At 38.3% G+C, this 16,523-nt stretch overlaps 1 protein-coding gene across 1 annotated transcript; it reads right to left on the reverse strand.

Moving 5' to 3' along the window:
- Positions 1 to 1,214: 1,214 nt before the first annotated feature.
- On the reverse strand, positions 1,215 to 12,912 carry LOC134673137 (phenoloxidase-activating factor 3-like). Its single transcript, XM_063531078.1, has 7 exons — positions 12,585 to 12,912; positions 10,731 to 10,900; positions 8,500 to 8,947; positions 7,359 to 7,549; positions 6,086 to 6,191; positions 4,778 to 4,955; positions 1,215 to 4,279 (listed from the first exon to the last, which is right to left on the reverse strand). The coding sequence occupies exons 1-7, from the start codon at positions 12,640 to 12,642 to the stop codon at positions 4,039 to 4,041; spliced, it is 1,392 nt and encodes a 463-aa protein (XP_063387148.1). The 5' UTR covers positions 12,643 to 12,912; the 3' UTR covers positions 1,215 to 4,038.
- Between the last annotated feature and the right edge of the window lie 3,611 nt (positions 12,913 to 16,523).

The following is a 16,523-nucleotide window of genomic DNA, read 5'->3' on the forward strand; positions in this document are numbered from 1 at the left end:
CTTGTACGAAATAATGACGTTAACATAAAACTTACACTGCGTGGGCTATGAAATCCGCTGCAGGCTTTTATTGGTGCGACTATAAATGCGCAGGGTTGTTCCTGCTTACGTCTCCTGAATTACCCTGTATAGTATAACTACACACTCTTAGTGCCGTATTAATGCAACATTTCATAGGTTGAAACACAACATACCTCTACTAAATTATTTAATTCAGATTCGTTGGATGGTAAGTCCATTTAAAGATATTGTATCTAGGAACGCCAGATATCTTGATGCAAATTATTTTTCCTACTAAAAGACATAACAGAATACTTACAAAATAACAAACATGTCGGAAACTATTAAATGAATCAAAACCACCTAGATTGGTTCGTGGTTTGTCCTGTTTTGTGAAAGAGATAACGTCATTTATTGTTCCTGAAATCTACGTAATGCCATACCTACCGAATTATGACCAATATTCCATTTTAGTGACCAAACACATTATAGGTACTTTATTTACGATAACAACAATGCGACAGCAAATTTTAAATCCACGAGTAAGTACTTACAACATCCTCCTGCGGTATATTATGGTACAGTCACCTGCAACAATATGTTATACGCTTCGAAGGCCGCAAAAATATGTGACAACATATTATTGCAGGTGACTGTACCGTAGATGCTGGCAGCATTTTCCCGCTGTGTCGCAGTAGTAAGCAGTAGCTCCTCATCGTTTAATTCAAGTTGAGAGAGAAACCTGCCAGCTCTACGGTCGCCGTACTTACTTAAGCCGTAGCGAACGAAACGCTAATGTCTCAGTCGCATTTATGTGAAAGAGTGTTAGAGAGAGAAGAGATTACCGTTCCGTTCGCTAGCGCGCAAAGAAAAGAATTGTCATCTTGGCTAGACAATAGACATCTACTATCATTTTACTGAACACCTTGAACAGGGTAAATGCGCGGCAAGGGTCTCGAAGCCAAACGTCGCACACTGAGCCAACAAGAGACCTCACCCTAGGACCTCGCGCGGTTGATAACTTTAACATCTTGTCTGTGTATGATAACTATAATAAGGATCATCGGATTTTTATTAATCTTTTTGAATTTTTTTCGAAATCATTTTTTTATGCTCTTATCAGCACAACCAAGGTGAACCCGCGATTTTTGATCACCGTATTATGTACACATATGAAAGGTTTAGGTTAATAATAAGTAAGGAAACTAATATGATTAATAATCATTATTGTTTATTCATATATACTAAAATAGTACTTACCTACTCATATAAAATACTATAGCACATATTCATAGAGACTAGTTAATTCGGCACATACCTATACACTTCTATCATAAATTAGTTTAAAATCTGGCACAACGAAGTGAGCAACAATATATGACATGCTCTTTGGTTCTACAAATAATATTATGTCATATATTTTTGCATACTTCGTGCAATAGGTATTTTATCAAATCACCTTTTCACAATACCCGCGCGGAAAAGCTATTTTTATTCCTTGAAAATATTTGAACAAGGATCTTACCTACAAGAGTGCAAAATAGTATGACGCAAACTTTAAGTTGCTTCTTCAACTATACACGGTCACACACGGTGTAACATGAGTAAACCGAATAATTTTAACAGCGTATTCCTGATCATATTTAGAGACAAAAATGTCCTCTGAACTTTTTCCAAATTCGCCTAGTTTCAGAGATAATATTAATTTAAAAATAAAAACAAGTTTTTATTGTTACAGTGTAAAAGGCCTTTTTGATGGAGATGTTGCTGCTATGGGACGTAGTCTAAATATCCTTATTGATAGATGTCAAAAAGTGACAAGTAACACTTTGCAAAAAGTAGGTTTTACGAAAAAAAATGTAAAAATCAATTTTAAGTAACAAGTTTACCGATAATATTTAAATTTTATGTACAAATACATTCAAAAATTGAAAAAACAAAACAAAAAAAAATTATTTTGGCGACTTTAACCTAAACTCATATTAAATTTTTCCTTCTTTTGACCTCAGAAATGCGTGGTTAAAATTATTCGGTTTCCTCATGTTACACCGTGTAGTCTGTATCTTTCGCGGTCGAATGCTGATAGCGACCCTGCGGCACCCTATCTGTAGCACTCGTTGGTGGTGTTAGACGGTAGTCCTTCAATGGTTAGTCCGTCCTCCCCCCCCCCCTGGTTCCCCCGGACCAGGTGGCATGCGTAAACGCATTTCCTCAACGTAAAAAAAAGGTATTTAAAAAAGAGTAAACAAAATCCACCCTCCAATGGCTTCTTAAGCCAGTTGAGGTTACATGAAAACATCACATGATCAAACAATGTCTTCTATGAAATTATATGACGTATAAATAACACTTGCACTGCGTCGGCTACCAAAATCGCTGCAGACTTTTCTTGGTCTAACTCTAGTGGCTAACCGTGGATGGCGCAAGTGAGGGATTAGGGCAGGTATAACGGAAACCTTATAAATATTTACGAAGCTTACATAACTTAAACTTATTCGTTATTTACATACAGCACATAATAATGAGTATTTAATTTTAGCGCACTAATAACTCTAATAAAGGTTAGCGCGTAGGTAGAAGTATTATATAATCGTAAAATCAGGCATATCGTGAAATTCCTAGGCATATCGTGAAACGTGAAATCTTTGACTCGTTCCCTGAGTCGACGGAGCCCCGCTACGCGAGGCTCCTATTTCTGGACAGTTTGCCCTTCGGGCATCTGAAGCAACCTAACGAACCTATCCTATTATCCTACCCAAATATAAGAACATTTATGGCACTAGACTGTATACATATATATTGCCTAAAATATTAAATGATTTGCCAGAAGATACTAGATTAAAATATGTAAACGGGAAAAATAGAAAAAAAGTAATTAAGACGCACTTGTTACAATCTAACGACTTTAGTTACATATATTAAGAATTTTAATTAGTATAAGATAGATATGTATATTGTCATGTTATTTTCTCGAACTCCCCATCGGCATACAAACCTCCTCAAGGTTTTGCCCACGATGGGTCTTGTAATAATAATGTACGTTATTTAGCTTATTGTTCAATAAATTAAAAAAAAAAAAAATTACCTAATATATTGGATCAATGTGACAAACGTTAAAACATTACACAGGAACATTACGATCTGCTTGATCTTACGATCGGCCGCCGACATATACTTATAACATTGTCATAGTTTTAAATTAAATTAATACAATCCTACATTGCATTTACGTAAGATTTTGAATTTTCGTGGCTTAAGTACTTAAGGGATTTTGACAAATCGAATACTGTGGCATTTGATGTGGCAATACACCTAATAGTCCGTGGCGCTCACGACAAAAAAGTGTGATATACAATGATGATGATGAAATTTCCTTTTGCAGAGTTGCTCCTTTTGACTCACAGATTGATTTAGAAAGGGAAGCCAACCGGATTTTTGATGCAAAATTTTGCCTTAAGAAAGGGTGCCCCCCAAAATTTGTAAAAAATATTGTTTGGCTATGTGCGCAAGTTTGATATATCATCTTCGGGTAACTCAAGGATGCTAAATTCGTTTCTGATATTTAATTTATCGGTTTCATAGATACCAATTCAATTCAATTCAATTCAATTCACCACCAAACTTGACCACATAGCAAAACTTTATTTTTTACAAATTTCGGGGGGCACCCCCCTTAAGTCTTGCATCATAAATTCGATTGGCCCCTTCGTAAATCAATCTGTGAGTCAAAAGGAGCAACTCTGCAAAAGAAAATTCCATCATCATCATTTGCCGTATAATTAAGTGAACACCAGGGACTATAAAGAATCTTTATTCAAACGAAGTACACGATAAGTATAGGTAACCATGTACAACGCTACATACACCAGAGATCCGTGCGGCCTCAGACTGAAAGAGGCCTCCTGAAGAATCAAGGCCGCATACATTATCCAGTATCCACTCCATATAGCCCAGGAAAGCATCCAATCCCACATCGCTTAGAACCGTAGGACCTACGACTCTTGAGTGTTAGGTGCCTCCGGAATAACACTATAAGAATCAAGGCCTCATATTGTCTAAAATCCAGTCCATATAGTGCCCCACTCTGGTATAGACACCAGGGAAGCCTCCAACTCCACATCGCTTAGAGCCGTAGGACACTATTCCACGCTGCACGTAGCGGAGCCCTACTCGACCCACGACCCCTGGATGGAGGAGAGGGCCTCCGGAATCGCCGCCGCAGGAGTCTTTGTCTGGGACGCCGCCAGCGCACATCTGACGGTTGTAGATGCGAGGGGAACTGAAAAGAAATATTTCAATTAAAATGTCTATGTCCCTTCTAACCATATGTATTTTGTTACCCGACTGTCGAAAGATGATGCCTTATGGGACGGGAGTTAAAGTATGACATACTGACTATTTAAAATATCGTCAAAAGCGCCAGCCAAGAATCCACAAGAAGGCAAGAAGAGTTAGGTTGCCGATTATACATTTTACACAAGCTTCTCAAGTGAGCCGGGGCAAAATGACGAGACAACGCTAGGAGGATGATGAAAGCGCCAGTCAAGAAGCTACTTCGAAAAGCCGAGTTTCTTTTGCGATACTCGCTTGTCTCGGTCGCTGTTGCTTTAGCTTGCTAACTTTAACGGCCCGGCCACGACTTTGGGCGACCGGCGGCGGCGGCAACCATAATATGTGATCGCTGTGTCTCGCTCCAAGTTGTCGCCGCTAATGTCGTGCCCAAGCCGTGAGAAGTACGCTGGTTCGTCAAAATGATTTGTTGAGGCTTGGTACTAACCCGTTGTAAGCATCCTGGCATTCCGAATTGGAGACTACCGGCAGCGCCACACTGAGCAGCACGGGCGACTGCAGCCCGTCCTCCGTAGCGCCCCACCCCGTGACCACCACCTGCTGCCCCACCATGCTGTCCGCTTGCAGCTCTGGCGTCGATGGTAGACACACTGGTTTCATGTTATCTGAAACACGAAGAAAATAATATACCCCCTATTCATAAACGTCTACTAAAGTTGACAAGCCGATAATAATAGTTTGTCCCTTTCCATCATACTAATATGTCGGAAAGGGACAAACGATTATTATCGGCGTGTCAACTTTAGTAGACGTTTATGAATAAGGGGGATACTTTTAAAGTTTTTTCTAACATTATATTGTTTGCGTTCTGAAAAGTGTTGAAGTTTAAGAGGTGAGTAAAGGATCCACCCGAGTTCTGTTCAATGCATCTCTTACGATAGACGATCGTGTAGAATTTGTACTATGACAAGACCTTTAGTTTCACTTGATTGATCTATAGATGTATATAGATATAGATTGGTATTTAGTAGGTAAGTACATTTCAAAAGCTTTAATGAAAATGCGAATATAAAGTAGCGGGAATAGCAGGATACAGGTTAAACATTCAACTATTCAAGTGTATAGATACGACTATGTGGACCAAGCGGCTATTTCCATCCACATAGATATTGATCAGCTATTGTTTAATTGCCTAAGCCGCAGTCGCGCTTGATGCGTGAGAACCTGAGGCATAGACAATCAAACAAAGCGTATCCTTTGATGTAGTATATGTATACCTACTATGGAAAGTACCGTATCATAATCGACGAGTTTTTACAAGTTCAAATTCAAAATTGTTTTAAATGGTGAGTAAGGTGAAAGCTAAACTAGGTTTCTCCTCACAGTAAATTTAGTGCAATATTGTTACTTAAACTTATATTAACACAAACCAGACACATTTTTTGTTTAGCGTCAGCGTACGGCTGTAGGTACACACACGTCGAGAGCATATCGCAAAAATCCGACCCAATCGAAGAACGGCCAGACGTGATTAGCTCAACGAGAAGGGAGCAGTATATGCCATTTGGCAATAAGTCCTCCATTTGTACATTGTTGTATATATTTTGGGAATAAAGTTTAAATAAATAAATATATGCACATTCGTTCTCGACCTGTCTCGGGGTCTCTCGACAAGTGTGTACTACAGCCGCAATTACTTACTTGCGGGAGACATAATATCGATAAGAGCGTTATCTGTGCAGCGATAACTGTAAGTACTAACACTGCAAGGCAAACTATCAAAAGTTCAACTAACCTTGCGAAAAATCCGCCGGCTCCGAGAGCCTTAGAAGCGCGATGTCATCAAATAAGTTCTGCGGACTGTAGCCGGGGTGTGGGATAATGGTATCCACGGTCACGTTCTGAAAAGTCACAGAAATATTACTTTGTTAACGAATTTCCTTTTAGGCAAGACAAACAAAATACATTATTCCCCTGGATCAACCGCATAGGTACATAAAAATCGATTAAAATTAATATTTTTAACGAAAACCTTAATTAAGGTGAAGATGCAATAAAAAAATTGCTTTCATGATAAATTGCGGAAAATTATACTATAAAGCAAGCAACATCTGACACTGCAAATTAACCACGATACTTCGCAAAGTATAACGACTCAAGAAGAAGAATAAGTAGCCGGGTATAGGAACACACATCCTCTCCCCTTCGAGCCCTCGTCCCACTCACATTCTGTATCAGTTCTCGTGTCATGTCATGTCATATACTATCCCTGCACGACTTCGGAAAATTTCAAACGCTCGCCCAGAAACGACACTCAGTGCAATAAACACTCAGCACTCATAGATACCTCTTCACTCTCCTCAGCTTTCCGCCTCGTAGGTACTGACTCAGCAATGGCACTCCAAAAGTCTAAAAACAATACTAACCCAGGACCCCTATTCGACGTTTGACGTATCGTGTTGATCTCCCGTTGATGTGGGAAAAATCATAAGTTCTCGAATACGTACAATGTCAAAATTTTACATTAACAATCCACAGTTAGGGTGACAAGCAAACCAAACCGAACCACCCTTAGTTTAGAGTTGAGTTTTTGTTGTACCAAATGATATTATCCACCGTTGATGGAATCAACACTCAGTACGCAATAAAATCAACTGTTGATTTGACGTGGATGCGAAATCTGACAGTTGTACATGTCGAATTTGGCCCCAGGACGCACATCCTCTCCCCTTCGTCCCACTCGTAGTTCGGGTCGGTTCTGGCGGCGTAGCCAAGATGCCAATCGCTTACGCTCCATAGCGATCGAAACGCAACTGTCACTGTCGCACTAATATGAAAGAGTGATAGAGAGACATAAAGTTTTTCGTTGTCGAAGCGATAGCGATTGTAACCTTGGCTAGGCCGGCTGGTGTCGTACTCTCCCCGCACGACTCCTCACAGTTCCAAACGCTCGCCCAGAAACGACACGCAGTGCGCCGCCATTAACACTAGATACCTCCTCACACTCCTCATATTCGTGCCTCGGACTGACAGCAATGGAACTCCAAAAGTCTAACAACAATACTAACCCGTGTACTAGGAGCGCACATCCTCTCCCCCTCGTCCCACTCGCAGTCCGGGTCGGTTCTGGTGTCATACTCTCCCAGCACCACCCCGGACAGTTTCAAACGCTCTCCCAGGAAGGACACGCAGTGCGCCGCCGTCAATACGTAGCGCTCGTGGATGAGGGTACCTCCGCAGCTTAGCTTGGTACCTCTTGCTGGAATATTCCAAGCTTTAATCAAAATATGTCCAGACCTAGCATCTAAATCCGCCGCTAGCGCTATATCATAATCATAACGCCATGCAAGCAAGGAGAGACAGACTAACACGTCATTCCCGCGCATTATTTTTTTTTGCACTTTATACCTTTTTCTTTTTGAGAGACAATAGAGAACCGTGTTGTCTAGGAAGCTAAAAAAGTATAGTCTTTCTACTTCAAAATTACTTAAAACATGGGAGAGAGACGCGTAAAGATGTATTTAATTTAAGCACATTAGTCACATGACTATAATTATGAACAGTACTTAAGTAGAATAAATTCGTAAACTCTTAAAATTAGATAGCAATTACCTACTCTTTGGTAATAAACATTATGGATATTTGATAATAATAACACAAGTATTAATTACTGCAGAGTAATATTTAAGGTAAACGATGGAAAGAATTCCAATACCTATCCTGATGATGTTCCTATAACATCAGTAGCGCCATGAAATAATGATGCATAAAGGACCAACAGAATGATTACGACCAATCAATATGTATTAAAGATAGCCTTGGCTTTTTATTCATTGTCAATTTAAAATCGATGACATAAGGCACTTATAGTTAAGTGGGTAGTTGGGTAACGTACTATTTTAAACTATTATGATTGTTTACGTATAATATCCTACGTAAAACCGCCTGTGATGCGAGACTTGCATAAATATTTAATCAGATTTAAAGCTTAAGTTCTATTTGGCTTCGAAAAACTTAAATGGGGCTTCAGGTAATTCATGTGTTAATTGTTTATAAGATAAACTATCGCTTGTTGGTAATGAGTGTAATGATCATAAGGTAAAATCCTGATGCATTAAGAGACTTGCATACACATTGTAAATTATTGTCTCATCCGGAATATTCCTCGTTTTTATTAAAAAATATTCAATACGTTTCGTAATTATTTACCTGAATTGTAGGAGATGAGCACCATCCACGGCATTTCAAACAGTCTCGTTCTATTGCCCCCCCAAATCTTATCATCTTCTATAACTCCACAATCCGTTGGCAACAGCCTAAAGTTCCTATGATTTCTCACATCTACCGCTTCTTCTTTTCCATTCTTGTTATTCGTTGTATCGTTATCAGTATTATCACTGCCCCAAGATGGTCTTTTAGTTGTCGTTGTATCACTGTTCCAAGATGGTCTTCTGGTAGGTGTATCACTGTTCCAAGATGGTCTCCTGGTAGGTGTATCACTGTTCCAGGATGGTCTTCTAGTACTAGATGTAGTAAATGAGCCCCAGTTTTGTGAGGAGTCCTCCCAATTGTTGTTGAAGGGGACTCCTAGTCCGTGGGGTACTGTGAAGAGGGGGGTTGGTCGTTCAGTCGTCTGCGATTCTGATTGACAACATACCTGTGAAGAAGAAATATTTGGATGAATATTACTAGTTGTTTAATAATTTGGGTATTTAAAATCAAACAAACATTATTTTTTAGATGTAATATTCTTAGAGCTTAGACCCTGATATGTTGTAAAAAAGAAAACTGTCAGTTAGACATGACATAACATGTCTGACATGGAGATGACATAAAGTAAAATGGAGAAGTTTTATGCTCTTGGAGAATTTAGGAAACGTTTATTTATGAATCTTCATCGATAAATGCTGAAAATACACAAGTAAACAATATCGGAATCCCATAATAACAACCAGGTTAGTCATAAGTACAATTAGAGCTACTAAAATAATAGCCGTACATTTCCTGAACAAAATGAATAATTAAGCTGCCCAGAGGTTACAGAATCTTAATTAATGAATATCAACAAATTTGCCTCGTATTTAAATCAAGTAAACAACACAAATATCTACATGCGACACTAACCACGTAAATGTGTCCCCGTGTATGAATTTAAACGACTATAATGAGTTGAAGAGCCAGATATATTTGAGCTCTATGGTAAAAACCATACGTTTCATATTCGAACATGAATGCATTGAGGAAAATAGCTATAGGTATTACGATGGCATTTTGTAACAGTATAATTTTATACTTATCCTCTTGTGATGTTAGCTACTAATTATTTAAATGTATTTATTTAACTAACGATAACAACCGGCTATTTTATTGTCATCAGATTATTAGTCATGATATTCACAAGTTGTACATGCTGAGTATTATAACCTCTTAAGGCCCAAGGTCCTACCTAAAGTACTTATTCAGTTCGATGAAATTTAAATCATATTCAATTGGAACGGAGTCGCATTTGTTTTTTTTTCGTTCAAATTTCAAACAAAACCAAAACCAACTCTATTTCCTGCACTAAAGGTTCAAATAGTTGTGGCAAATTATGGGTTTTTCATTTGTATGGCTGGGCCTTAGGAGGGTATTATATTCTTGCTTAAATTAGTTGTGAAATGTATCTACTTTAATTTGCATAGGGTAAATGCTAAATTATAGTCAAATCCCTCTTGTACAATACAAGGAAGCTTATGCCTACTATAGTTGAATATAAGTACACCCAGCTGCAAAAGTGTATGTCCACTTTAAGAATAAATTGTCTATGCAATTTAGTAGCTCGCTGTTCATACGCTGGCGATATTTTTGTGGCATTCTCATACTGTCATATAGGCCATTATAGCTCTAGGTAAGTACCTATGTACTTAATGGATATTAGTCCTTTGACCTTTCATTGGTTCGAAATGATAATAAAATCTGTTACAATGGGGTATAATTAATTGTTTACACTGAGCGCGTACACTGAACCCTGTACGAAGTGAATGATTCCATAAAGGAATCTCGAGCGCTGGGAAGTGGGTAGCTATAGTCAGTTATACGAAGCGTTGCTCGCAGAAAAACGAACCTTGGTTGCTGAATGCTGCCACTGGATGATTCACATTTTTTAGTGCATAATCCGTAACCATGCTTTGACTTAATGTCTGCCCTCGAGACTTCGTACTCCGAAGCTGATGATGCGAATTAGGAAATTCTAACAGTCTGCAGCTTCCTCCTAAATGTGCGCCGGCATAGGGGTCCCCGCACATCTAGATTTCTGCGAGAAGGGGCTAGCAGTCATCGAGGAGTTTCCACATGCCCGGTTTTACTTCAGGTTGGCACTCCTCTGCCCTTATAACTAACTCCGAAGCTGACGATGCAATTTATTCAATTCTTACAGTATAGGAACAACTAAAGCTACTTACGATAGGCTTATCCGTGTCAAAGCCGCACATAAGCGTTTGCAGTTTCCTCCTAATGTGCGCCGGCATGGGGGTCCCGCACCTCTTGATCTCTGCGAGAAGTGGCTGGCAGTCATCGAGGAGTCTGCACATGCCCGGTCTTCCTTCAGCTTGGCATTTGTCGCCGACGAATCCTGAAAAAAAAAACAAAGATAAAAAAGTAGTTTCTTTTTCGATTCGTCGATTCGTTTCAGTCGATACGAAGTTTCTGCCTTCAAGAAGAAGCTACTCTAATTAAACTGCTCGGTATAAGTTCACTGGTTTGACCTATGAGCACAAATAGTACACTGTATAGAGAACTCTATAAAAACTAACCCATTTTTTTACCCTTTATAGGTGTTACAAGTTGAAAAATGACCAAATTGGCGACCAATTTTTACACATTTTATTTAGCTTCACTTTGTATAGGTAAAACCTAGGTATACAAATGTATACCTTCATGATATTTGTCCTAGTAGACCTCGTATTGATTCGGTTGAAATTTGGAGTCATTCCGAGGACAATTCAATAATATTATGCTAACATTGAGCTGATCTGACTGATGCAGTGAAAAACAAATGTCCCGGTCGACGTGCCTATATGCCTACCTACTTATGGCAAAGACACCGAATTTAGACTCATTAACTATAAAGGTCTCGAAAAGTGATAGATATACAAATGAGAAGAAGTTCAGTCAGCAAAAAAAGTGTGTTTTAAAAAACCACAGTGTTTTTGTGACTTATCGTGACGTGCCTAGATTCAAGGCAAAAATGAATAGGCAATTCTGATTAATTTCTATGAAGTGAGACTAGGGTCATCGGTCAATTTGTAAAAAAGCACTTAACTCTAATTATGACTACTAATACTAAACATACGTAAAAAGTGGCCTCTGATCTTTATCTCTATCAGAGGGTCAACTAAGGAAGATTAGCACGTAATTAATGTTATAAGTATGATGACGACAACGACGTATATCGGTTTTTTTGCATAAATTTCCCCAAAATCTGTCTCGAGTCTTTTCCGGTATCGTCTTGAGTCATTCCATTCGTTTTTCGTCAAGTTCTTAAATTAGTTCTATTCTGCTTTCGTCACCCATTCTACAATCGTCACAATCGTCGGTGGCTTTCAATGTAGAATGAGTGACGAAAGCAGAATAGGACTAATTTAAGAACTTGACGCAAAACGAATGGGACGACCCAAGACGATACCTCTTTTCCTTGTTGAGTATTTTCTTAAACGGTTCAGGGAAGGTAGGGACTGTGGACCTACAATGGGACCTACATCCTACATTTTCAACATAAATAGACCATGCGAGGCATGCGATATGAAAAAAAAAGTTTATAATATTCTGACACCTTTAACTAAGAAATCTTAAAGTATTATCACTCGATAGTTTTATTGAATGTTTTAATACCTACATAAAAGGCATTTATTTTTTAATGCAAGTAAAAGAAAGCCTTACTGACAACCTTTCTTTTTCAATAAGTAAACTATGTCACAAGGACTTAGCGAAAATAATGCATCCTCAAGAATTTAATGACTTTTGACAGAAAGTTATTTATTAAAGTTAAGTTATCGCCTAATTAGTGTTTAGTTTTTTTTTAAGTTAATAAAAATGCATACATATGTTACGTACCTACTGAAAGATGAACCTTGTTGCCTGATTTAAAATGTTTTTAACCCTTCACCAGGCTAAGGGATATATATTTCCCACATATGGCACTTCAAATATGTGTTCTATTTTTGATGAGTAAAACTGACATTCGATTGTCATTTATAAAATGTCAGCCTGGTTAAGGGTTAAATAAATAAAATAATCCGCCAAAATCGGGTACTTACTGCATTCCGCCCTCAGGAGCAACACAAACACAGACGTCACACACAACCACTGGGACATTTTGCTTTCGTCTCGCTCTAATTAATAGTCCGCATCTCTCGCGTGACGTTTCAAAAAGCAAAACACAATCGCGTAGCGAAACGCGTTCCGCCTCCGACAACGTGTGACTAAAGTCTATAGTTAATTACGGGTTTAATTAACTTTTAGGTTATATTTTGAGATAACACGATGTTTGACACGACCAGCTGTATTACGGTTATTTTATTTAGCTCGTGTGATCTCGTTTGGAGCGGCGGTCGTGGCCTGTTGACGGTTGTTATCATACTGGTCGGGCAGGTGATCGGGCGTGAATCAGCAACTTGGACTTGTTAGGAGACTAGCTGCCCGATTCGGACTTAAAGATACGTCAGTTAATAGATCTATGTATACTCTGTATCTTTAGGTATTTAAATAAAAGTAAACAAATAATCTGTATATTTTCGGGTAGTTATAACATTTATTGGTTAACCAACCAAATACAAAACCGCCTGGATCTGTCACTGAACGACCTGGCCCCTATTTCACCACGGTGACAGGTGCGACAATTTTCGACATCACTGTTACTGACGTCACAGGCCTCCATAGACTACGGTAACCGCTTACCATCAGACGGGCGGTGTGCTTGTTTGCCACCTACATTTTAATTTATGAAAAAACTATTATATCGCCAATAAATAAGTTCTTATTTTGCGAAGCTAATGACAATTGTCACGAAATTCCGACACAGAACTCATTTCCTGTCAAGAATTACCGAAAATTCTTTTAAATCTGACAATTGTCATCATCATTATAAACTTCTCAAGAGAAATACCTGTTTTTGCCGATATAAAAAAGTTTTTTTTAAATAATACAATGATGGTGGCAAACAGGAATACATCCCGCCCGAGGTTAGCAGTAACCATAGCCTATGGATGCCTGTGAGGTCAGCTACAGTGACATTTGTCGAATCGTCGCACCTGTCACCGTGGTGAAATAGGGGCCTGACTTTAACCTACATTATTTGATCATGTATAATTGACACCGTAAGATTGTGAACCCGCGTTAGTTTACAATCTAACGTAGGTTAGGTTGGATTGTTATCTCCGTACCGTCAGTTTATAATCTAACTAGCGATATTATAAACTGACGAGTGTTTACAAATTTTACGGTGACATAATGTTTTCATCTACCCTCAACTGACTTAAGGAGCCATTTGAGGGTAGATTTCGTTTCAAACAAAAACGTCACTTCAGCGTCACACTGACACATCTAATCCATATCGTTCCTAGATCTATTAATTGTCGTATCTTAAAGTTCGAATCGGGCAGTTTGTAGATCAGTTTACGATCTTTAATTGACGTTGGATCAGGGGATTTTTGGGACGATGACTATGTTTAAGAGATATGACAAAATTGATTTCTAAGTATCGCGCCCACACATTTATTAGGTACTAGCTTTTGCCCGCGACTTCGTCTGCGTGGAGTTAGTAATTTGGGTAGCTTATTTTTACCCAACCTTAAGGGAGATTTTTGGGATAAAAACTACCCCATGTCCTTCCCCTGGACTCAAACTATCTCTATACCAAATTTCAACTAAATCGGTGCAGCGGTTTAAGCGTGAAGAGGTAACAGACAGACAGACACACTTTCGCATTTATAATATTAGTAGGGATTTCACACCACCATCATCACCGCTAATATCTTTGGCAATTTATTTTGTTAAAAGTAAATCTAAATAAAAAATGCTAGAGCATAACTAATTCAATATGCTTGGTATTTGCTAACGTTATAAAATAGTACTAGTTTATTACCTACGCAGCGCCGATCCCTACGGAGTTAATTAATGAATGTTAGTTTCGCACGTCACTATGCGCGCTACCCATTAGCTATGGACAACCCATAAATGCTCTAAACATCGTAAATTAGAAGAATGTAGTAATTATGGAAACAGTGCATAATATCTACAACCTCGGTCTTTTTGTTGGATCTACCTGAAATCCATTCTAATATCTTTTTTTTTTACAGTAGGTAGGTACCTACAATGTTTTTTTTTATGAAAGACTGTCAGGATACAATATTAAAACTAAAGTTAAAACTAGAAATATAATAAAAATACAAACTATAAAATATACTTACTTACCTAAAAAAACCAAACCAATTATAAAAAGAACACCCCGTCCAACAGGTCGGACTGCGGCATGGACCCCATGACACTGGCGGCGTTACCTCTCTGTATCGCAAGGGAAATACGTTGAGAGAGGTACGCATCAGCCCTGGGGTCCCCTGTGGTGTCAACCAGACGCGCCGATAGTGCTCCCATGATAATTTTCATGTCGGCTGACCACCGCGAGCGCCGCAAACTCATAGTCGTTGAGCAACGTCGAGTATTTATGTATTTTAGATTTACCTATTATTTAAACAAGGAGTCGCTACTCGCTATAAGTATCAACTTTCAGACCTTTCGTGTCGCAATTTTTATTTATACATTTTTTTTTCGTTTTCTATAAAGAAGGAAGTTCGGGAAAATTGTGTTAATTAATAATTGCCTATCATGTTGAAAAAATTACTTTAAGATAAATTTCTACAAGTAGTATTTGTAGTACTACTCTAGTATTTGTTGACTTGTTTTTAATACACCATAGTTTTTTTTAATTTTTCAATGAATATTTAATACCTTTAAAATTATATTTAATGTTATGTAATCGCTTTTTCACGCCACGCGCGTTTCCCGAAAATGAGGCGCGGAGGGCTGTATTCAGCATTGAATAAAAAGTATAAATAATGGAGATACAGTTCTGCAAGTATGGAATGTTTTATTGGAAATATCCTCCTCTTTTTTTTAGTAAGTTATAGTTTTTTTATTAAAAACCTTTAGAATAAAACAGATTAAACATACAAATTAAATCCTCCTCTTTATTAATATTAATTTTGGTTTCTTTAATACTTTTTGAGATATTGCGGGAATAAAAAATAACTACATTTCCCCCCCTTTTTTTTTGTTTATAACTTTTGATATTTTTTGTGTGCTAATACACGCTTCGGAGACATTTTTCTAGACGTCATGACGTATCTAATGAGGTATCACACGTATTTTTAGGAGTAGTACTTATCTCTATTTTTCACCGTTATCAGGATCTCGAACAGACTATATGCTTTATCTTTCATTTTAACTTATGTATTTGTAAGAAAGGGATGAAACATAATTTAACTAAATCGCCAGTAAAGTTTTATGAATAGGGGATAGTAGTCTTTACCTAAGAGTGGTCGAAAACTAATCTGCCGGCCTAGCCAAGGTTACAATCGCTATCGCTTCGACAACGAAAAGCATTATGTCTCTCTATCACTCTTCCATATAAGTGCGACAGTGACAGTTGCGTTTCGATCGCTACGGAGCGTAAGCGATCGGCATCTTGGCTACGCGGCCTGGCCGCCTAGCCAAGGTTACAATCGCTATCGCTTCGACAACGAAAAGCATTATGTATCTCTATCACTCTTCCACATTGGTGTGACAGTGACAGTTGCGTTTCGATCGCTACGGAGCGTTAGCGATTGGCATCTTGGCTACGCGGCCAGCACTCAGCGCGCCCACATCTCTCTTTTGTTTTATGTATTTTATTGATTACCTACATATTACTTTTAATGCACCTAGAACCGGAACATAAGAGAAATATTAAATTGATTATGTTGATATTTTTTAACGGTTGAATTCCGCTCCAGTTACTGACATTAGATACGCCTGCACTTCGCTGCAAGCTTCAATTCCTTCTTTATTTTAAACCCTACGTTGCTATTGCTCGATCGATATTGTAAAAACTAATTTGTACAAACACAGACGATTTAGTTTTACGATTTGTTAACTCATTTCTTTCGATTAAAGCCCTATTTTATCGGCGGGTCGGATTGGTTAGCCACAGTACCGCCATT

This window comes from Cydia fagiglandana, chromosome 18 (assembly GCF_963556715.1).
Source record: "Cydia fagiglandana chromosome 18, ilCydFagi1.1, whole genome shotgun sequence".
NCBI lineage: Eukaryota > Metazoa > Arthropoda > Insecta > Lepidoptera > Tortricidae > Cydia > Cydia fagiglandana.

Coding starts and splice junctions, on each gene's coding strand:
- LOC134673137 (XM_063531078.1), bottom strand. CDS start 12,642: ATGTCCCAGTGGTTGTGTGTGACGTCTGTGTTTGTGTTGCTCCTGAGG. Junction 8,948..10,730: donor TTGACACGGATAAGCCTATC/GTAAGTAGCTTT, acceptor TCTTCTTCACAG/GTATGTTGTCAATCAGAATC. Junction 7,550..8,499: donor GCTCATCTCCTACAATTCAG/GTAAATAATTAC, acceptor GGAATATTCCAG/CAAGAGGTACCAAGCTAAGC.